Source organism: Oryzias melastigma, linkage group LG4, assembly GCF_002922805.2.
Source record: "Oryzias melastigma strain HK-1 linkage group LG4, ASM292280v2, whole genome shotgun sequence".
NCBI lineage: Eukaryota > Metazoa > Chordata > Actinopteri > Beloniformes > Adrianichthyidae > Oryzias > Oryzias melastigma.
This window is the reverse complement of record NC_050515.1, coordinates 491,496-508,784: the sequence shown is the minus strand read 5'-3', so window position 1 is coordinate 508,784 and position 17,289 is coordinate 491,496. Positions and strand designations below refer to the sequence as shown.

The 17,289-nt window shown below is 38.6% G+C and overlaps 1 protein-coding gene across 1 annotated transcript in view; it reads right to left on the bottom strand.

Moving 5' to 3' along the window:
- prdm5 (PR domain containing 5) overlaps nt 1-16,501 on the bottom strand; it is a 60,332-nt gene extending 43,831 nt beyond the window's left edge. Inside the window, exons 1-8 of the mRNA XM_024279460.1 lie at nt 16,214-16,501; nt 13,802-13,885; nt 12,539-12,661; nt 11,218-11,383; nt 10,934-11,111; nt 10,236-10,328; nt 8,637-8,758; nt 8,008-8,087 (exon numbers count right to left, since the gene is read on the bottom strand). Of these exons, the coding sequence (XP_024135228.1) occupies nt 8,008-8,087; nt 8,637-8,758; nt 10,236-10,328; nt 10,934-11,111; nt 11,218-11,383; nt 12,539-12,661; nt 13,802-13,885; nt 16,214-16,312 (945 nt within the window). The 5' untranslated portion in view covers nt 16,313-16,501. The remainder of the gene's footprint in view (nt 1-8,007; nt 8,088-8,636; nt 8,759-10,235; nt 10,329-10,933; nt 11,112-11,217; nt 11,384-12,538; nt 12,662-13,801; nt 13,886-16,213) is intronic.
- Nucleotides 16,502-17,289: the final 788 nt, after the last annotated feature.

Here is a 17,289-nt window from a genome sequence, read left to right as displayed (position 1 = left end):
GGGTTTTTTACTCCAACTATTAAACCAAATAAGTTTTTAAAAGCAGTGCCAGTATTTCTGTGAATGAAGAGAATAGGGCCTTGTTTAGAAAGAAGCCACTTAGGGGTTACTTGGTTAACCAACAAAAATATAAGAGTTTGTCATAAAGAGATACATACAAAGAAATAATAATCTCTGATGTCACCCAATGGATACATTTGAATAGCAAAACTCAACCTTCAAGAGGGAAGGGGATACTGATTTTTCTCCATCCACCTTTACGTTTCAAAAATGTAACAACTGAAAGGTGAAGTTGGAGTATTGTTTAATGAGTTCAAAGAATTGCACATTTGCCAACCGGAAAGACACGGTCTAAATGTACAATCTCTAATGTACAAATTTGCTTTCTAATTAACAAAAAACATGAGTAGGAAATAAAGCATTAAACTTTGACTTAAGTTTTGAAACCAGTCTGTGGATACCTTAGTTTGTTTAACTTGTGGGTCAACAGTAAATTAAATAATTTTACAATCTGCCTAATTTAAGGAAATAAAACATTTGAAACTTTCCTGTTGGCTTTAAGTCTTAGAAACAAGAGATGTGGATCACGGTTGCCCTTTGTGCGTCTATTCAGAGCCATATTTGGGTTTCATGGGGGTTTTAAACACATTTTCAGTGTATTCTTGTTTGACCGAAAATACATTTTTGACGTGGCAACTAAAAATGTGCAATATCCTCTTGGTCGTCAGTAACATTAAAAAGAAAAGATTACTTTATTTTGTCATACTTTTCAATTGTACTATTTATCCTCACTACAGGCAGTGAGAGTACAGGTGGACAGGGTGACAAATACCTAACAAATTCATCAAAAAATGTTCAACACATTTTGAATAATGATTTTAATGACTCAGAGTTGCAGAAACACTTTCACTATAATCACACACACAGATGCTGCAGAAGACCCCACAGGGATATTACTCACTCCAATTTTAAAACACCCAGGGAGCTTTTAAAAACAAGAGCAGAGACTCATTGATGAAGTGGGGTAAATGCAGCAGCAGGTGACTTTCAAAGAAGAAAACTACATGATATTCCATACAAGAGATTGGTTGACTGGATTGCTTTAAATGCTGATTTTGATTAAATGACATTTCAGTGAATATTAATGACTGCCAGATGGTTAGTTTATCAGTCAGAAAAAAACTTAAATGCTCATTTATTGCTCATATTCAAATTGTTTTTTCTGATCTGGAAACTGAAGGAAAGAGATGACAGCAAAGCAGAATAATCCACAGAACTAATGGGTAGTGGTTAACGCTAGATATAAAACTAAGAAAATTGATCAAATCTCTTGAAAGTTTTTCAACTTTGCAGCTCACACCTGCCCCTAATTTAAATCAATACATTTTAATCTTTGCATAAAGACAAAAAATAAAAGGTTTAGCAAAGTTTGAAAGCGGCTTTAAATGCTGGCAGCAGTGAGACAGATTTTCTGTCTCGCTTTTTAATTCAACAGACTTGAGCTGTGAAAAAGGCAGCTTTTCGTTCTTTTAGAGGGGCCTATACACTGAGGGTGCCAATGCATGGAGGGGCTGCTGAAAAACAATGCAGATCCATCAGGCGAGAAAGTTAAAACAGGATCAAGTTGATCTGCAACACCGCCGCATCAAGCCAAGGTATTAAGCTGGAATTCCACTCACACTCAAACACTCACTCCTAAAGAGCGGACGCTGCTTCTCTTCAGGCTTTCCACCCGTCACAGACTAAGGTTGCATTACCTGAATGACAATTTAGCGCAAAATTGAACATCATATGGTGAAAGATTACCGTCAAAATTAGACATATGCTCATAGAAAAAAATGTTCACACTTTGGAAAAAAAAAAAGAAAAATATGTGAATACAACATTTGGTTTCACGTTTGACGTGTCCGTTTTGGATACAACTTTTCTGTGTTTTGATGATGACTTTTCTTTGTTATAAATATGAATTTTATTTGTCTTAAATCTAAAATTTACCCTGTTGATTTACTGTCAATCACAGGCATGTATATCAAGTCACAAAACATAGTTTCAAAAAAATGTGTATGTGTACTGAGTACTGACTACTACTAAGGAGACTGCCTCTGCAATGGAGAACAATCAGGCACTGATGAACAAATTAACTTTATTAATGTCTTGTGCACATCACTGGTTGCAGCAAACGTCACTGACATTCATGTCACAGCAGTGACGTCATTAACGAGATTCAGTGTGTTTTAGGGTGTTTTCAGACTGGATTAATAATTTGGTCTGGACTGAGTCCTGACCCTTGTGTTTGGTCTGTTTTCAAACTGCCTTTCCGCTGATCATTTCTGTTTTCAACAAGAGTTTGCAAATATGTGACTAAAGATCTCTTCACTCATTGTGCCAGGACTTACGAGGGCGGGGCAAAGCAACTTGAGGCAGAAATTATGCAAGTCCGATTCTTTGCAATTCTTGTCAGGATGGTTCACTTATTCAAAGTTTATATTTTGCTGACAGACTTTGGACGTCTGTATGAACATCAGGTACAACACTTTTTACTGCTGCTTTGGTACGGTGGGGGCATGCTGCAAGGCCGATACTGAGGAGACGATGGCAAAGAAGGTACGCTAATAAGAGTTTGTGAAATCGAGATTGCCAGGAAAACGGTGTGAGAAGCAATGAGTATCACATTAAACGTTGTTTTAATGAGCCTGCATTCATTAAACTATTTCAATGAGTTGGTGTGTCTCATTGTGGTGTTATGTCATTGTTTTTTAAGAGAATTCTGTTAACAAACTACAAATTAGCTTTTAGCATGACATCACAACAAAGCTGGATGCGTGTCGCATAACGAGACACAAAAAAGCACGTAAGAAGCGTTTTCAGAATAAAATAAACGTTCTAACAAGAAAGGAGTTGAAACTTTTTTTTTTGTTTGATAAAACAACAATTTGTCTGCGGCTCATCAGTTGCTTCTTTCCTACTATGTTAACATCACATGACCACTGGCTACGGTGGCCATTTTAGTCCAATTCAGGGGTCTACAACCTGAGGGTCCAGAGCCACAGGATTATTGGAGGAAACGAACTTAAGTTCACTTTAGGCGAAGCAAATGTGTCCAGTCTAAATACATCAGTAACGAACAATAAAATAATACAGTAATTCAATTAAACTACTTTTAGAGTAGTAAAGTAGAGTAGTAAAGATAAAACTAAACAATCTTGGCATATGTCAGCAAGACATTTTAAAAAAAGAAAGAAAGTTGGGTTTGTTGATCCAAGTGACCAGAGTTTTTTTAACCATCAGCTGTTGTCACAAATCGCAACTGGAAAAGCGACGGAGAACACCGTTTTCTTTCTTTTTTTTTTTTTTTATTTCTCCACTGTGGTATCAATGAAGTTTTAGTTCAATTAATGAGTCAAAGTACACATGCGCACTAAGCTAAATCAATGTTTCGTGACTCTATATTTTTCCTTGATGTATTTTTATATTAATGTATTTTACTTTTTGGCAAATAATTAATTTGTGCACAACTTTATTCTATGAGCATACATTTAATTGTGACAATTATCTTACACCATGACATCAGGTTTGTAGTGTAAGACGATGCAGTCAGCACGTGCCACCTAAACAGATTCAGCTTAGTGTAGCATCACGTCTGTGGTCAAACTAGGGATGAAACTGCACTTTTTTCATCAGAAAAACTCCACATTTGGAGTCTGACGGTGCAGATAGGGACTGCTGCCTTAGAAGTTGCTCCAAAATCTTCCACTGGTGTTTAAGTGGGATGGGATCTGGTGACTGTGACCACTGGAGCATCTGCTTCCTATTTTTGAAACGTATCAAACCATCTAGTGAGCCCTCACCCTGTGAATGGAGGCTCTGTTATCTGAGAGAAGACCGCTCCTGTCAGAACATAAACACGTCTTGTAGGATAAAGGTGATCGCTCACAATGACCTTGTTTTGACCTTGTTCTTCACTGGGATAAATAGACCTGGATCCCCCTGCATGGATCACCAAACATTTTGTCCTTTGCAGATCTCTTCTTGTGTAGAATTTACACTAAAACAGTGCAGATCATTTCTGTATCACTGAAGTCTGATGAGTTGCATCACCTCCAACACTGTAATATTTGGGTGTGATTGTCCACAGACTCTTCATATCTCTGCACTGACACAGTCCCTCTGGGAGACAGTTGCTCGTGTGTTTTCCTTGTGTTGAGGATTGTAACGGCATGCGCTGTGGTGTGGTGTGGTGGTTAGCCCTGTCGAACGCCCCACCAAAGCTCTAGTTAAAATCCCAGTCAGGGCATGTCTGAGCAACGCTGACATGTTTTCAACATGCCTGCTTTGTCTTTCAGAGTAAAGTCAGGCAGGTTACGTCGTCTGTGACCCAATTCCATTCTCAGGAATTAGCTGCTGTGTAAAATGGTTGTTGTCTTTTTAGGGATGTAACAATTAATCAACTTAGTCAGTTAATTACTTTATATTCATGCAATCCAACCAGATGGATCTCTCTGAGGGAAGTTGTTGATAGAATTCACCTATAACATTATAATATTATGTAATATGACTCAAATACTATGTGATGTAGCAAGAAATGATCAAGTCCACTATGTGGAAACACTTTGAATTTAGCAGACATGTGAGCATACAGTCAGTGTGGAAAAAAGTTCTAATAATTCTATTATTTCAATGAGGGAAAACAACAGTAGGCTGAACTTGATTAAACTAAAATGTGAATGGATTTGTTGTTTATTTTTGTTTACTTGTTTGTTCGTTCACATATTTAATTTACACTTTATTATCTTGTAAGAAATACAAGGGATCTGAAGAACTTCTGCACTGTTCAGTAGCAGGTATTTATCTCTGAGTCACAATGGTTAAAGTTCTGGATAAAGATGTCTTCCATCCATTAGATAAGTGAATCGGATTGTTCAAAAATGAATCAATATTGAATATAAATCAAGAACCATAAATTATAAGAATCAAATCACTGTTAAAATGAATTGTTACACCCCTGTGATTACCATTATCAGTTGTATCCCTCAAACTGGTAGCAGAGCATTTATCAATCACTTTCTTGTAAAACATAATCTCCAAATGAGTTTTTCTTGTGATTTTTCAAAGATCTCAGTTTGAACTGATCATACATGTAAACCTGCTGCTCTAAAAACAAACAAGGCCAAACTTTGACTTCTAAATATGTCGAGACAGCTGAGGATCACAGGATTTGGGATTACATCTTCTCACCAGTAAACGGAACGCAACTTCAAGTCAATTCAGTTTATTTATAGTTTACAACCGAGTGTGAATAAAACACAAAATTGCTTTGCTGCATTTAGGACAAAAGAAGAGAACAAAAGAACACTGCAGGGGAGGAGATTAAACACTCCTGAAGTACGGGAGATTTTAGGAAGTCATAAGCGGATAGAGGATGGAGTGGGGGGGTGGGATTATGAAAACTGAAGCTACTATAATAGGAGTGGAGTGCATGAGAAGTTCAAAGTACAAAACTGCAAGTTATCACTATTAACGAAGTAGTGAAAATGTTGACACAAAATCATTGTCACCTCAACTGAACAAAAAACGTTCTGTCCTGATGGAGAAACAGAACAGTTAGTAGCTGGGCAGAGGAAAAAAGTGTGGAAAAGCAACAAACAGGATCATCCTGAGTGAGAAAAACAGCTCTGTGGTTAACAAACACCTCATCATTTTTGAGTTACTAGAAACTTTTAGGATTATGTGAAACATAACTGTTTCTGTGGTGCAGTAAAGATGTGAACAACTGAGTAGAATATGATGGAGAAATGAAGTTCCATCCATATTCTAACCCACTAAATCCTTCTCAGAGTCCACTACTCCAGGGTAGAACACAACACATTTACACCAAAGAACATTATTCACCAGGTGACCTACAATGGACATTTTTGGAGCATGGGAGGAAGCCGGAGTGCCTAGAGAAAAGCCACCCATGCTCAGGGAGAACATTCAAACCCCACACAGAAAGTCTTAGGAGTGGCACATTACAGATCAAAGAGCTTTTAACATCCAACATGTATTTTGATATAAAACATATGTTATACTCTTAGCTGTTCTTACAATGAGCTTCATCAGTTAAGTGCAGCCAAAATGGAAACTCTTGAACTCAGTGTGAGGTCACAAAATAATACAGGTTCAATGTTACACCCAAAAAACTTTCTGCTTTTATGTGGAGCCAGGTCAGTTTACCATATAACCACTAGATGGCAAGTTAAAAGAAAGGAATGAACCACTTGAAAAAAGCCCAAGCTCTTGACATAAATTAACCTTTCTTTTGATATGTGTGAAAGATTTAACACCACCGAAAACTGGGTTGCTGACTGGGGAAGAGGGCGTGGCTATTTGATTGACAGGTCTCTGTAAATTCCTCAGCTTTACACATGCGTTTCAAACAGGAAGTACCTGTTGGTTCTCAGAAAAAATGACAGCATTTACTCAGTCATATTTGTCAGAATTACCATTTTTAATAAGTTGTTATTTTTTATGATATTTTTTTCTGTAGTCCCAGTTATTCAAGTTATAATCTGACTAATCAGATTCCTAAATAAAAGTATGTGGTTCCATGTCAAACATTTGATTGACAGATTCTCCTGATCCTGCTTTCAGTGGAAGGGGAGTAGACTTCTAACGAGCTCATCCCTGATTTGCCAGAGCAGTTGCCATAGAAACAGTGACTTAGACCAATTCAGACCAATCACTGCTTACTGTCAATAACTGGCTCCAAAATAGTGATGTTCATATAGTGAAAATATGGTGACTGAATTGACTTCCTTTGGTTGCCATTTTCAATAGAAGATGTCACTCACTCAACTCGGTCCAGTTCTCTTTATACAACCAATGGTTCCAAAAGGTGTTTTGGTGCCGCCCTCAAGCCAATATCTAAACGTTGTTGGTTCAATATCAAAATGTCTTACCAAAGTATCCAAACAGAGCTCATAACCTGGTTTCAAACCCAATCCAAACATTGAGTCATGTGACCACAGGGTTAGTCCAATATTTTACCTGACAGTCGACAGATTCTAATGGTTCCCTGCTAGAACTGGCAGTTTAAATACCAAACAGTTCCAGAGTGGGCCATAAATGCTGCTCACCCCTTCCTTGGAGGATTGGTCAAATCCCAAGACCATGTTTTACACTCTGCTGTGTGAATGCTAGGCAGTTCAATTAAAAGTTCAAGGACAGGACAAAATTGCTTTTTGCACCAGCAGTTTAACCATTTTTTCAATAGCAAACATAGACCAATACATCTATACTATTCACTTTCACTACAGAGTGGTCGGAGCTGGAAAGAAAATCTGCAAATGCCTTTACAATACCAGCCCTCGACCAAATAAATCACTATCGTCAAAACAAGTTGAATCACCACTCACATGTCAGCTACACTAACACCAATTATTTAATGTGATTTATTTAATAGCAGATAATTATAGTGAAATTACATCTCTGTGCACTAGAGGAATGCAGCCTGGAAAGGACTGCGCAAACACAAGTGACTAAAACAGCAAAAGCGCGGCCCAAAGACGGCGAAATATGCACAGTTACTAGACTAATATTTATCAGAATGAAAATGCTTGAGAACAGTCGTGTTAAAATCTGCACTCCATCAATAACAGGGAGAATCCTGACGCCAAGGTTAAAGCCTTACGGTCTGCCAATAGAGCCTCTTAAATTTCACAAGACTTGTGGGATGAACTAGTGAAAAAGAAACCATCGCTCTGCTCTGTGTCACCCAGAATACATTTGCAACAATTTGATCATAAAGGGGGAATAAGTGAACTCAGAAGCCTGAGAAAAAAGATGGGAATTTGAGATGAGGAGGTTGGATGGGGTTACAGAAACAGCGGAGAGGGATGCACACCACCGTGCAGCTAAAAACAGCACCAAAGAGACATCCTTGTGAAAGCAGATCGCGCAAAACCATAAATGCACACATTTCTGGTGGGGACTAACCAAGCTCCACTGCAGATGTGTGGAAAGCCTCACCTTTCTGTGCTCCTGGAGATTCAGGGAAGATGAACATTTTCTGTTGCATATGGTGCACGTCAGTTTCCGCCTCCCATTCCCTAAACAAGAGAGAAATTCCTATCAGTGGAAAGGACAAACAAACACATCAAGAAAAGTAGCTGTAATAATCACAGAGCCAATTATCTCATCATAATGAACCCAGTGACATCCTCCTTTTATCCCTGATCTAAATTACTCAGATTCTGTGGTGTCTGATCCACTTCCCTCTCGACCACACACACACACATATATATATACATGCACACTGTCCTGACCGCGTTTGGGAGAAATTAAAGCTCAGATCTCAGATTTCTCTGCCTCATAGATGAATGTTTAACTCTCAGCTAGATTGTTTGGTCACACATTAGACCTCACAGATTCTCACTGCCCCCATAAATAGCTTTGAACGTCCAATTAAGAATGAGCCCCCCAGAACACACAGGTCAAAAATGATGAATTTCAAGTAATTACGACTGTGTCTTAACATTGCAGCGGTTTTCGAGCTGCGGAGCTGATGTTCTGTCAGAGCTGAGGCTGCTAATGAATAACTGTATTCAGGACATTGGAAAGAGAAAGTCCATAATTTGTGTGGGGCAGAGTATCCAGACCTGTGTGAACGTTGCCTTTATGCTTCTTGAGAGCGTCCTTGCTCTTGAATCTTTTTCCGCAGCTCTCTGCTTTACATATGAACCTGGCGTCTCCTTTACAGGCTTCTTTATGCTGTTCAAAACTGCAGGGAAAAGTCAAATGAGCTCCATGATTAAGAAAAACAGCTGTGTCCTTGAAGAATTCTGAAGCTAAAACTGTCATTTTGCATACTCTGTTTGACTCACTGACTGTAAATGAGAACTGGACCAAGTGAGGGTGATGTCACCTGTAGAAAAGGTCTTGCTTCTGGTTACAGCCAAATAAAGTCAATTTAGTCGCTACTCTTTTGCACTACGGACGTCGCCATGTTGGAACCAGAAATTGTCAGTAAGCAGTGATTGGTCCAAGTCGGCCTGAGTCGATAGCTATGTCCATATTCCTTCTCCACTCACCATGTAGTGTGTTTGCCATGTTCTAGTCCTGTCCAAACCTACAATTACAAAATCAAGTGCCCTAGAGATTTCCCAGAAGTCTTTGCAAAAAACTAGCATGCATCGATGCTCACTACATTAGCAAATACAGACCACAATGCATTGCGGTCGAACAATTTTTGCAAAAAAAAAGGTGTTTGAATGTAATTTTAATAAACCATCAACATTTTCATCATCAGAACACAGTGGAGTCATAAATAGACATGAAATGTTTGTATAGAATCAATTTTCACTTTGTAAAATTGGTGGCGTTGTATCCGTTTAGCAAAACAAAAGAAAAGTAGTGAGTATGGTGTCTGAATTTCTTTTAAAATCCAGGGCACTAGATAGTCCTGCACTATATAGTTTTATAGAGGGATTAGGGTGGGAATCCGGACATAGCTAACGAGTTACTGTATATACAGCTAGCTTGTTGCATGGACGCCATATTGGATATGTCGAGATGCCCGTTTACTGTTATGCTACAATTGCACAAACAGATGGAAAAACAAGAATGTGACTTTTAACAAGTAGACTATTTATGGACAAGTTTGGAATGTTGTTACTCCTGTTTTACTTTGTACAAAAACATTAATACCATTACCTGGGTCTTCATTTTGGGATGATCAGAGTTTTTTTTGTTTTAAAATAGGCGGAAATGAAGCATTTTATGGTCATTTTACTGTATCTGCCAAGCTGTGTCTCATTGTTTACTGATATAACCAATATGACATCACTCTTTACATATTTTGAACAATGGTAACAGGCTAGCAATATAACTCATTGGTCTGAGTCAACATTTCTTTGTCAACTACTCTAGCCAATTAGGAGTGAGCTTGTTGGAAGACCACACCCCAACCACTAAAAGTCGGCTCGGGAGAATCTGTCAGAAATCTGACAAACATTTGACATAACGCCACATACTTTTATTGAGGCATCTGATTGGCCAGTTATTAACTTAAATAATTTGAACAACAGAAAAAAGATGAAAAAAGGAGGATTATAGCTGTTCTCTATAGAACTCTTTGATATTTTAGCTTCTTGGACGAAGTTAGTACTTCCTGTTTGGGACACCAGGGATGGGGGAGTCACTTATTCCAGTTCTCAAATAGCGTCAATGGCTTAAATAGGGAGGGGTGTGCACATTACCTGGATTCTGAGTTGAAGGTGTTGTGGCAAAAGGAACACTGGTGAGCTTTAGAGTCCCCTGATGGATCCAGCGACTCAGAGCAATGCAGAACACTGTATATGTAAGATAGGCAGAGGAGGGTGCAAGTGTGTGAGTTTTCAAGGAAAACTTTGAGCATATTTTTTAGGGCTGGGGTGATAAAATCAATTCATCAATTTGAATCAATTTAAGCTTAAAAGATCAATAATCGATTCATAAATATAAATCGATATAGCACATAAAGCTAAAATTGGCTAGCTTGATGCAAACGTTTAATGGAAGTTCCCATTGGACGTCTAATGCTAACACTCAATTGACCTTCACATACATTTCTGACTAAATAAACATCTTTATAAACTCACAGGTATGAACTTTACAAACTCTTTAAAGGAAATATTTTTAAAGTAACCATTTGTGGTCTAAAATAGTTTTTTTGCTCATGCTGTCTTCTTCTTCTGGAATAAGGTGTGATGCTATAGCGCAATCGCCACCTAGTGGCCAAACTGAAACACTCTCCAAGAGAGGCAGAACAATGTTTACTATGTTAATGATCTGAATCGAATTGATCCAGGCTTTTGTAAATTAAATCAACTCGTTTCTAAAAAATTTAATCAATATCCAGCCCTAATATTTTTGTTAAGTTAAACACAGGTGTTCAGTGATGGCGGAGTTAACTTACTGGCGCTGCAGAGCTTGTTTGATGGGGAACTTCTTGCCACAGTTCCTGCATTTGAACTCCTTCTCCTCAGTGCTGGGCCTCTGGTGCAGACTCTGCAGGTGAGCGGCCAGGATCTCCTCACTGGGGAAGCTGCTCTCACACAGCAGGCAGGGGTGGTCTTCCTTCTTTATGACAAGCTCTGCAGAGATTTAAAGACAAACAAGCTGCAAAAATTACTTTATTTCTTCCTTCATGCGGTCATCTTAAATCGAGTGTTTAGCAAAACCCCAAATTTCCCACTGTACCCATTTCTACAAGATGCCTGGACTCCTTGCTGGTCTCATCTTCATCGTTGATGTCTTCTTCCTCTTCCTCCTCATCCTCCTCCATGTCACTATCCAGGTAGCCAATCAGAAGCTCCGTGTCCGTCTCAATGTCATCCACGGCCAAGTAGAAAATGTTCTCCCCGTCCTGTGAAACAAATCACGACAATCATCGAGCGGTCACTCAGTAGTATCTGTGTGTGATGGAGCACAGGCGGAGCCTGATGGAGACAAACCACCCGCTGCTAAAGCAGTTAGCCGCTCTTACAGAGGGGGCGTTGAGCGTCCGCTGAAGCTCGCTGAGGGCTGAACTCATTACACTCAGAAAACAGCCGGTTAAAGTCTGATTGAGGCCAAAGATCAAAGGCCTTAAAAATGTGTTCATTAACTTCCCTGTCCTTAAAGGTCAGGCTAATAAAATCAAAGCATCGTTTTGTTTTCATTATGGGATTCTCAATGTACATAAATAATGATTAGGAAGAGGAAAGCTAAACAATAAATGTCATTGTTGATGAAACACAGAGATTTAACTCACATGCATGACCTTTAAACAGCCAATCACTTTGTGTGTTCAAGCCCTAATGTCAGGAACTTGGCTATTAGGCCTGAGCTGTTCATCTTCTATTTTACTTCCAATGAAATAAAACATTTTTAACACAGAAAAGCAAAAGGTGAACTTTCCCAGACTGTGAGCTCTCTGCGTTCACAACCGTAGAGAGGATCTGATTTTCACAAACTCTGGGGTTTGCTACTGTTGTTAAAAATTTATTTGTCAATAAAATGAATAAAAAAAAAGTTTGGACTCATAGGGATACAAAAATTGGATTGAAGGCAAATAAGAATCTTTATTTATCCAATTTTAACTTGTAATCATTACAAAAGCCCCATAATGGTTTGAACATCTGGATAAAGAGGAACCTGCTGCCAAAACAAGTTTTTTTTTACTGTGTAACTAAGTGAAGGGAATCGCTCAATTTAATTAAAAAGGATTTTAGTTTCTCACATCCAATCTATTCCCATGATTCCCGGAATTGTTCAGTTTGCTGTTCAGACTCCTTCAAACTTAAGCAGACACTTGATTGGTTCTGGAAAACAACTACCAGAACAAACTTTGTTTTGTTGATCCAAACGAGACAGGAAAAAAAGTGACAAAGGCTTTGATCCGGCTTTGAGGCTTTTCCAGGGCAAATAGGAGTTTCTTCATGTTTCTAGCGTGAATGATGTGTGCAGCTTGTTGTGTTTATCATTTCCACTTTCAGGGTTTAAGTCTGAAAGATCTGTTGGCGGCGGAGTGGAAAACTACCTGAATGGCTGCCAAGTTCTTCTGCTCCTGTGAAGGCGCCTGATGGACAAACCGCAGCCAGTTGGCGTAGCGGGGGTTACTCGCATCCAGAATATACAGCACATCTCCTTTACCGCCGCGGACCTGAAACCAAACGAGAAAAATACTTACGGTAACTGTCAGAAGTGGACCGATTCGTCTTCGTCTTGGTGTAACGCCACCTTGAGGGTCCGCCTCGCCGACAACAAAGCGCCTCACATGTGAACACCCACTCGCAGTCTGTCCACTATAGATAACACACACTTCTGTCTTCCATCGGAGCCTTCTCAGCTACATAACATAAAAGTCAGCTGGTTCATTGATCAGCGGCGTAATTAAAAGTCGTATTTATCACAGAGAAGCAGCTAACGCACCTGTGTTTGTCCAGGCATCGACTCGGCGGAGGTTTGCTTTTATTTTCAAAATAAATTAACAGATTTTACCTTTTTTATACACCATGGAATAAAAGTTTACCTAAAATTAGTCAAGAAATAATCCATCAGTTCTGTTTTAACTGTTTGTACATTAATTTACTATATGATTTATGGAAAAACGAAGAAAAGAAAATCACATTTTATCTCTGCTGTTCATCCTACAGATGCACTTTTATATCAAATGTGAAAATAATTATATGGATATAAGCTTTTTTCTATCATAAAAAGCTTGATGATAACAAATGTTGCAAAAAAATCAATTAAGCTGTTTTACTTTATTTATAAAGACATCCGAATATGAAAATCATTAGATGAGCAAATACATTTTGACAGAATAAAACATCTATAATCCTAAAGTTACTTAAAAATGACAAAAAAAACTTTTAAAGCAAACACATATTTACAGTAAATGAAATCAATTTGAGTAAAAAATTATATTTTATTTTATTTAAACTGCATTAATATTAACATTTGCCTTAGTACTAACAATGTTATAAAAGTACAAACAATTCAATAATCATTATCGCAAAATAACACATATTTCAGCCTGTATTTGTTAATTTGATGCTTACTATAAAAATCAATATTAATATATTGCACAACTAATATTCTACAACAATCAAATGTTTTTATTGGTTAAATATTCTTATTTTATCTTAATGGCCAAAACAGATTTAATCAAAATTCCTGCATTTGGCAAATACCTTGTAAATATCTTTAAGTGAGCTTAAACATCTGATTGGCTTTGAGGTTAAGTGAATAGTGTTTCTGCTTTCAGGTGTCTGTTCAACCACAGGATGTGTGTACTCACCTCCCACATGAGTCTGGTGTCTGAGCTTTCATCCAGCTCACCGGGCAGCTTCTTCTCACCGGCAAACGGACCAAACTTCTCTCCCTTCAAAACAAAAAGCAGAACTGAAAAAATATCAAATGACAAATCACAAGAGCACAAGTCAAATCCTAAAACAAAGAAATAAATAAATAAAATAAGCAGTGTGTCAAAGAAGATTTGAGATAATAACCACAAGTAGAAGAAAAACAATAAAAAAAATTTGAATAAAGATTATGAAACGTTGCTTAATATTTTTCATTCTATATCCTTGCATTTTCATATTTCATTCTATAATTTACATTTGAACAAAATGAACTTTTGTCCCTCAGCCTCTTTAACTTATAAAACCCCTTTTTCAGTGGTCTATAATAACCATTATAACATTTTTAGCCTAAATTTAAAACCTGTTTCATTTCTGCAGAATGGCACGACTAGTTCACTAGAAATTCACCTCTGAGTTATGAATGGAACTTTTGATGCAGAGTAAGCCTGCCCCTTCTTCCCATCATCCATCTGTTTACACTCTCTCCCACTAGCTTACAGCCCCTCACGCCCCCAACCTAACATCAGACGTGCAACAAAAATGTTGAGACGTATTGAAGAAAACAGTTTGGTCCAGATACCAGCTCAGATGAGGAAAATGAAAACGTTCATGGATCTATTTAGTCTCATTCCCAATGGTCTGGTCTACTCCGGTATTTTTACCATTTTCATTATTCCATTAAACTGGACTAATCTGTATCACTTTGGGAGCCCTTTGGTTGTGGGTCTATGGAAAAATGAAACGGAGCTACTGTCGTCACACGAGGAAACCTCCTGATTGACGGAAGATCCTTAAGATAAAACAAAGTGGCTGTTTTCCTCCTCGTCACCCAAAACTTCCTCTCAAACAACATGTAATGCTTATATATGCGAAGTACCAAAAAGGCGGAAAAAAAGAGCTTCTGGATGGCCTCTACTGTTGTTGTTAATAGTTTAGCTTTTGGTGCAGAGCTATGCAATGCGTTGTGACCATTGGCATGAATAGAGATGGACAAAACAAGCCTGTTACCTCAGGTAAATGAAGTCAGTTCAGGGGCTATTTTTCTGCGATTTCGCCATTTTGAAACCAAACAACCTTAGCAAGCAGTGAGCGTCAGCGGGCAATAAACGCTCTTATTAAGGCATCTAATTGGCTAGTTTATAACTTACTTGAGTAACTAGCGAAAAAGATGATATATCATGAAAAAAAAAGTTTTGCAAGAACATGTCAAAAAGAGATACCAGACCAAGATTGGTTATTCTAACAAACAGAATGACTGAGTAATAGCTGTTTATTTTCAATAGAAGCCTATGGGATTTTGTCTTTCTGGAACCAGCGGGCACTTCCTGTTTGGAACTTGGAGAGGGAGGGGATGATCAGTCCAGTCTCTGCTGTCTATGGTGGTGACAGTCCAACTTTGAGTGGAAACGCTCACTCTGAACCGCATCGTACCGCTCAGTGGAAACGTGACTTATGTCTAAAAATGGATGAATCCGACGGGACCAGAGCAGAGAGCTTATGGCCCATCCAGAATGCTTTAAACATCACAAATGCAATCTTTTTCAAACTGCATTTTTTTGGTCTGCTTCTGATTCACAACAATTTGAATTAAGAAATAATCATAAATGCAATTTCAAGCTTTAAATAGATGCTCCATCATGAGAAAAATCCATGTATAAAACACCAATGTTTTGGAGTGTGTTATTAAACACTTCAAAATCCAGTTTGTTCTAAAGCTAAATCTGATTTCTGAGTCTAAACTAATATTTTTGGAAAATTGAGAGCACCCTGTGATTAAGCCCTCTCCTACATCACAGTAAGCTCTTTGTTAACTGCCTTATCACGAAATGTCAGAAAATTCTGTCAGCGGAAAATCAAATTCACGCTTTTTCTTGTGGAATCATGAAGTGAACATTCCTCCAAATGTTTTAAACATGATAAACCTTCATCCATCAGTGTAGTGAGTGCGGGAACACGCGGGATGCGTGAACATCACTGTCTCAGGTTCTGGAAGGGGCGTGGCCAATCTCTGTCTTTCATGTTCTTCACATCTGAAGTTATCAAAGTCTTCAATGCGAAACATGACAGCTGGGGGGAGGGAGACGGCACTTCCGGGAAGGAGCTGAGGAGGGGGGAAAGTTGTTTCAACTTTGTGGAAACTTTGCGTGTCCGTCTGCGTGAAACCAGCTGCGGATACTGTAGCTACGTGGCACTTTACGTCATCGAGCCCCCGCTTTCTGACAGCAACTGGACGGACCGAGCCGAGCAAAGAGGCACTTCTCAACCCCTCAAAGGCTCCCGAGCCCCCCAGAAAACCCTCAAGTCCGAGTTAACTCGGTCTAAACTTGTCCCGGTCGAAAGCGACAAACCTTTTTCACTCGCCTCGCCGTGTAAAGACCGATTCCATCCTGGACCTTTGACGATTTCAGGGAGAATCTGTCCGGCACGTACATCCCCAACATTGTCATCACCGGGACAAGAGTTCCTCACACATTTAGAGGAGTACCGGAGGGCAGGCGGCGTGAGCAGCGCAGACTTTCTGTCTTCCAGGTTGGACTTGAGCTGCTCCTGCAGCAGGAAGAGGAGCTGCGTCCTGATTGGTCCAAAGTTTGTAACCAGAGGCTACCTTGCTGTCTGCAGCCGTCTGCCGCCTGCGTGTTTCAAGCAGCTGCAGACAGTACAGAAAACAGCTGGACTGCAGTCAGAGTTCAGACCTGCATCTTTATCTCAATAATCCAACATTTAAGACTTATAAATATCATTATAGCCAGTCTCTGCTAAACAGCAATGATACCACAACTAATGTATTTATTTAGTAACAATTGTGTCCATATACTAATTAATATGAATTGATATATGCTGGTAAAGTAGTCAAATATACTTGAAAATATTACTCAACTATTCAAAGTACATACAATACTTAAATGATAATAATGTAACGATTTCTTTTAACAACAATTAGATTCATATCATAAATTGTGGTTGAAGGTTGCTTGTGAACTGTCTCGCCCACAACTCAGGCCAGTTTCTAATGAACTCCTGCAACTCTACAGAAACTCTACAGAAAACAAAACTGTTTTTTCCCTAAAATGGCATAATCATAATTAAAAGATCACAGATCCTTTGCAACAGAAAGGTGAAAAGTATTATTCTCTTTGATTGAGAAAATTTCCTTTCTGTTCTTGGAAGATTAAAAACATACTTTAAAATCATGATTGAATCCAGTTTGTGTGGAGAGAAAAAACAGTGATGAAAATAGGATGTTCAAAGTGATGGTCATTGCAGATGTAAAACTATTTTATACCAGGACTGTTCAGGAAATACTTCATTACATGTATACATTTTGAATAGCTCAGAAAAGCCACCAAGATCAAATAAGGCAATTACCATTAATCTCTCAGGATAGTGTGACGTTCTTTGGGTCTTGGCTTGCCTGTTTGCTTTT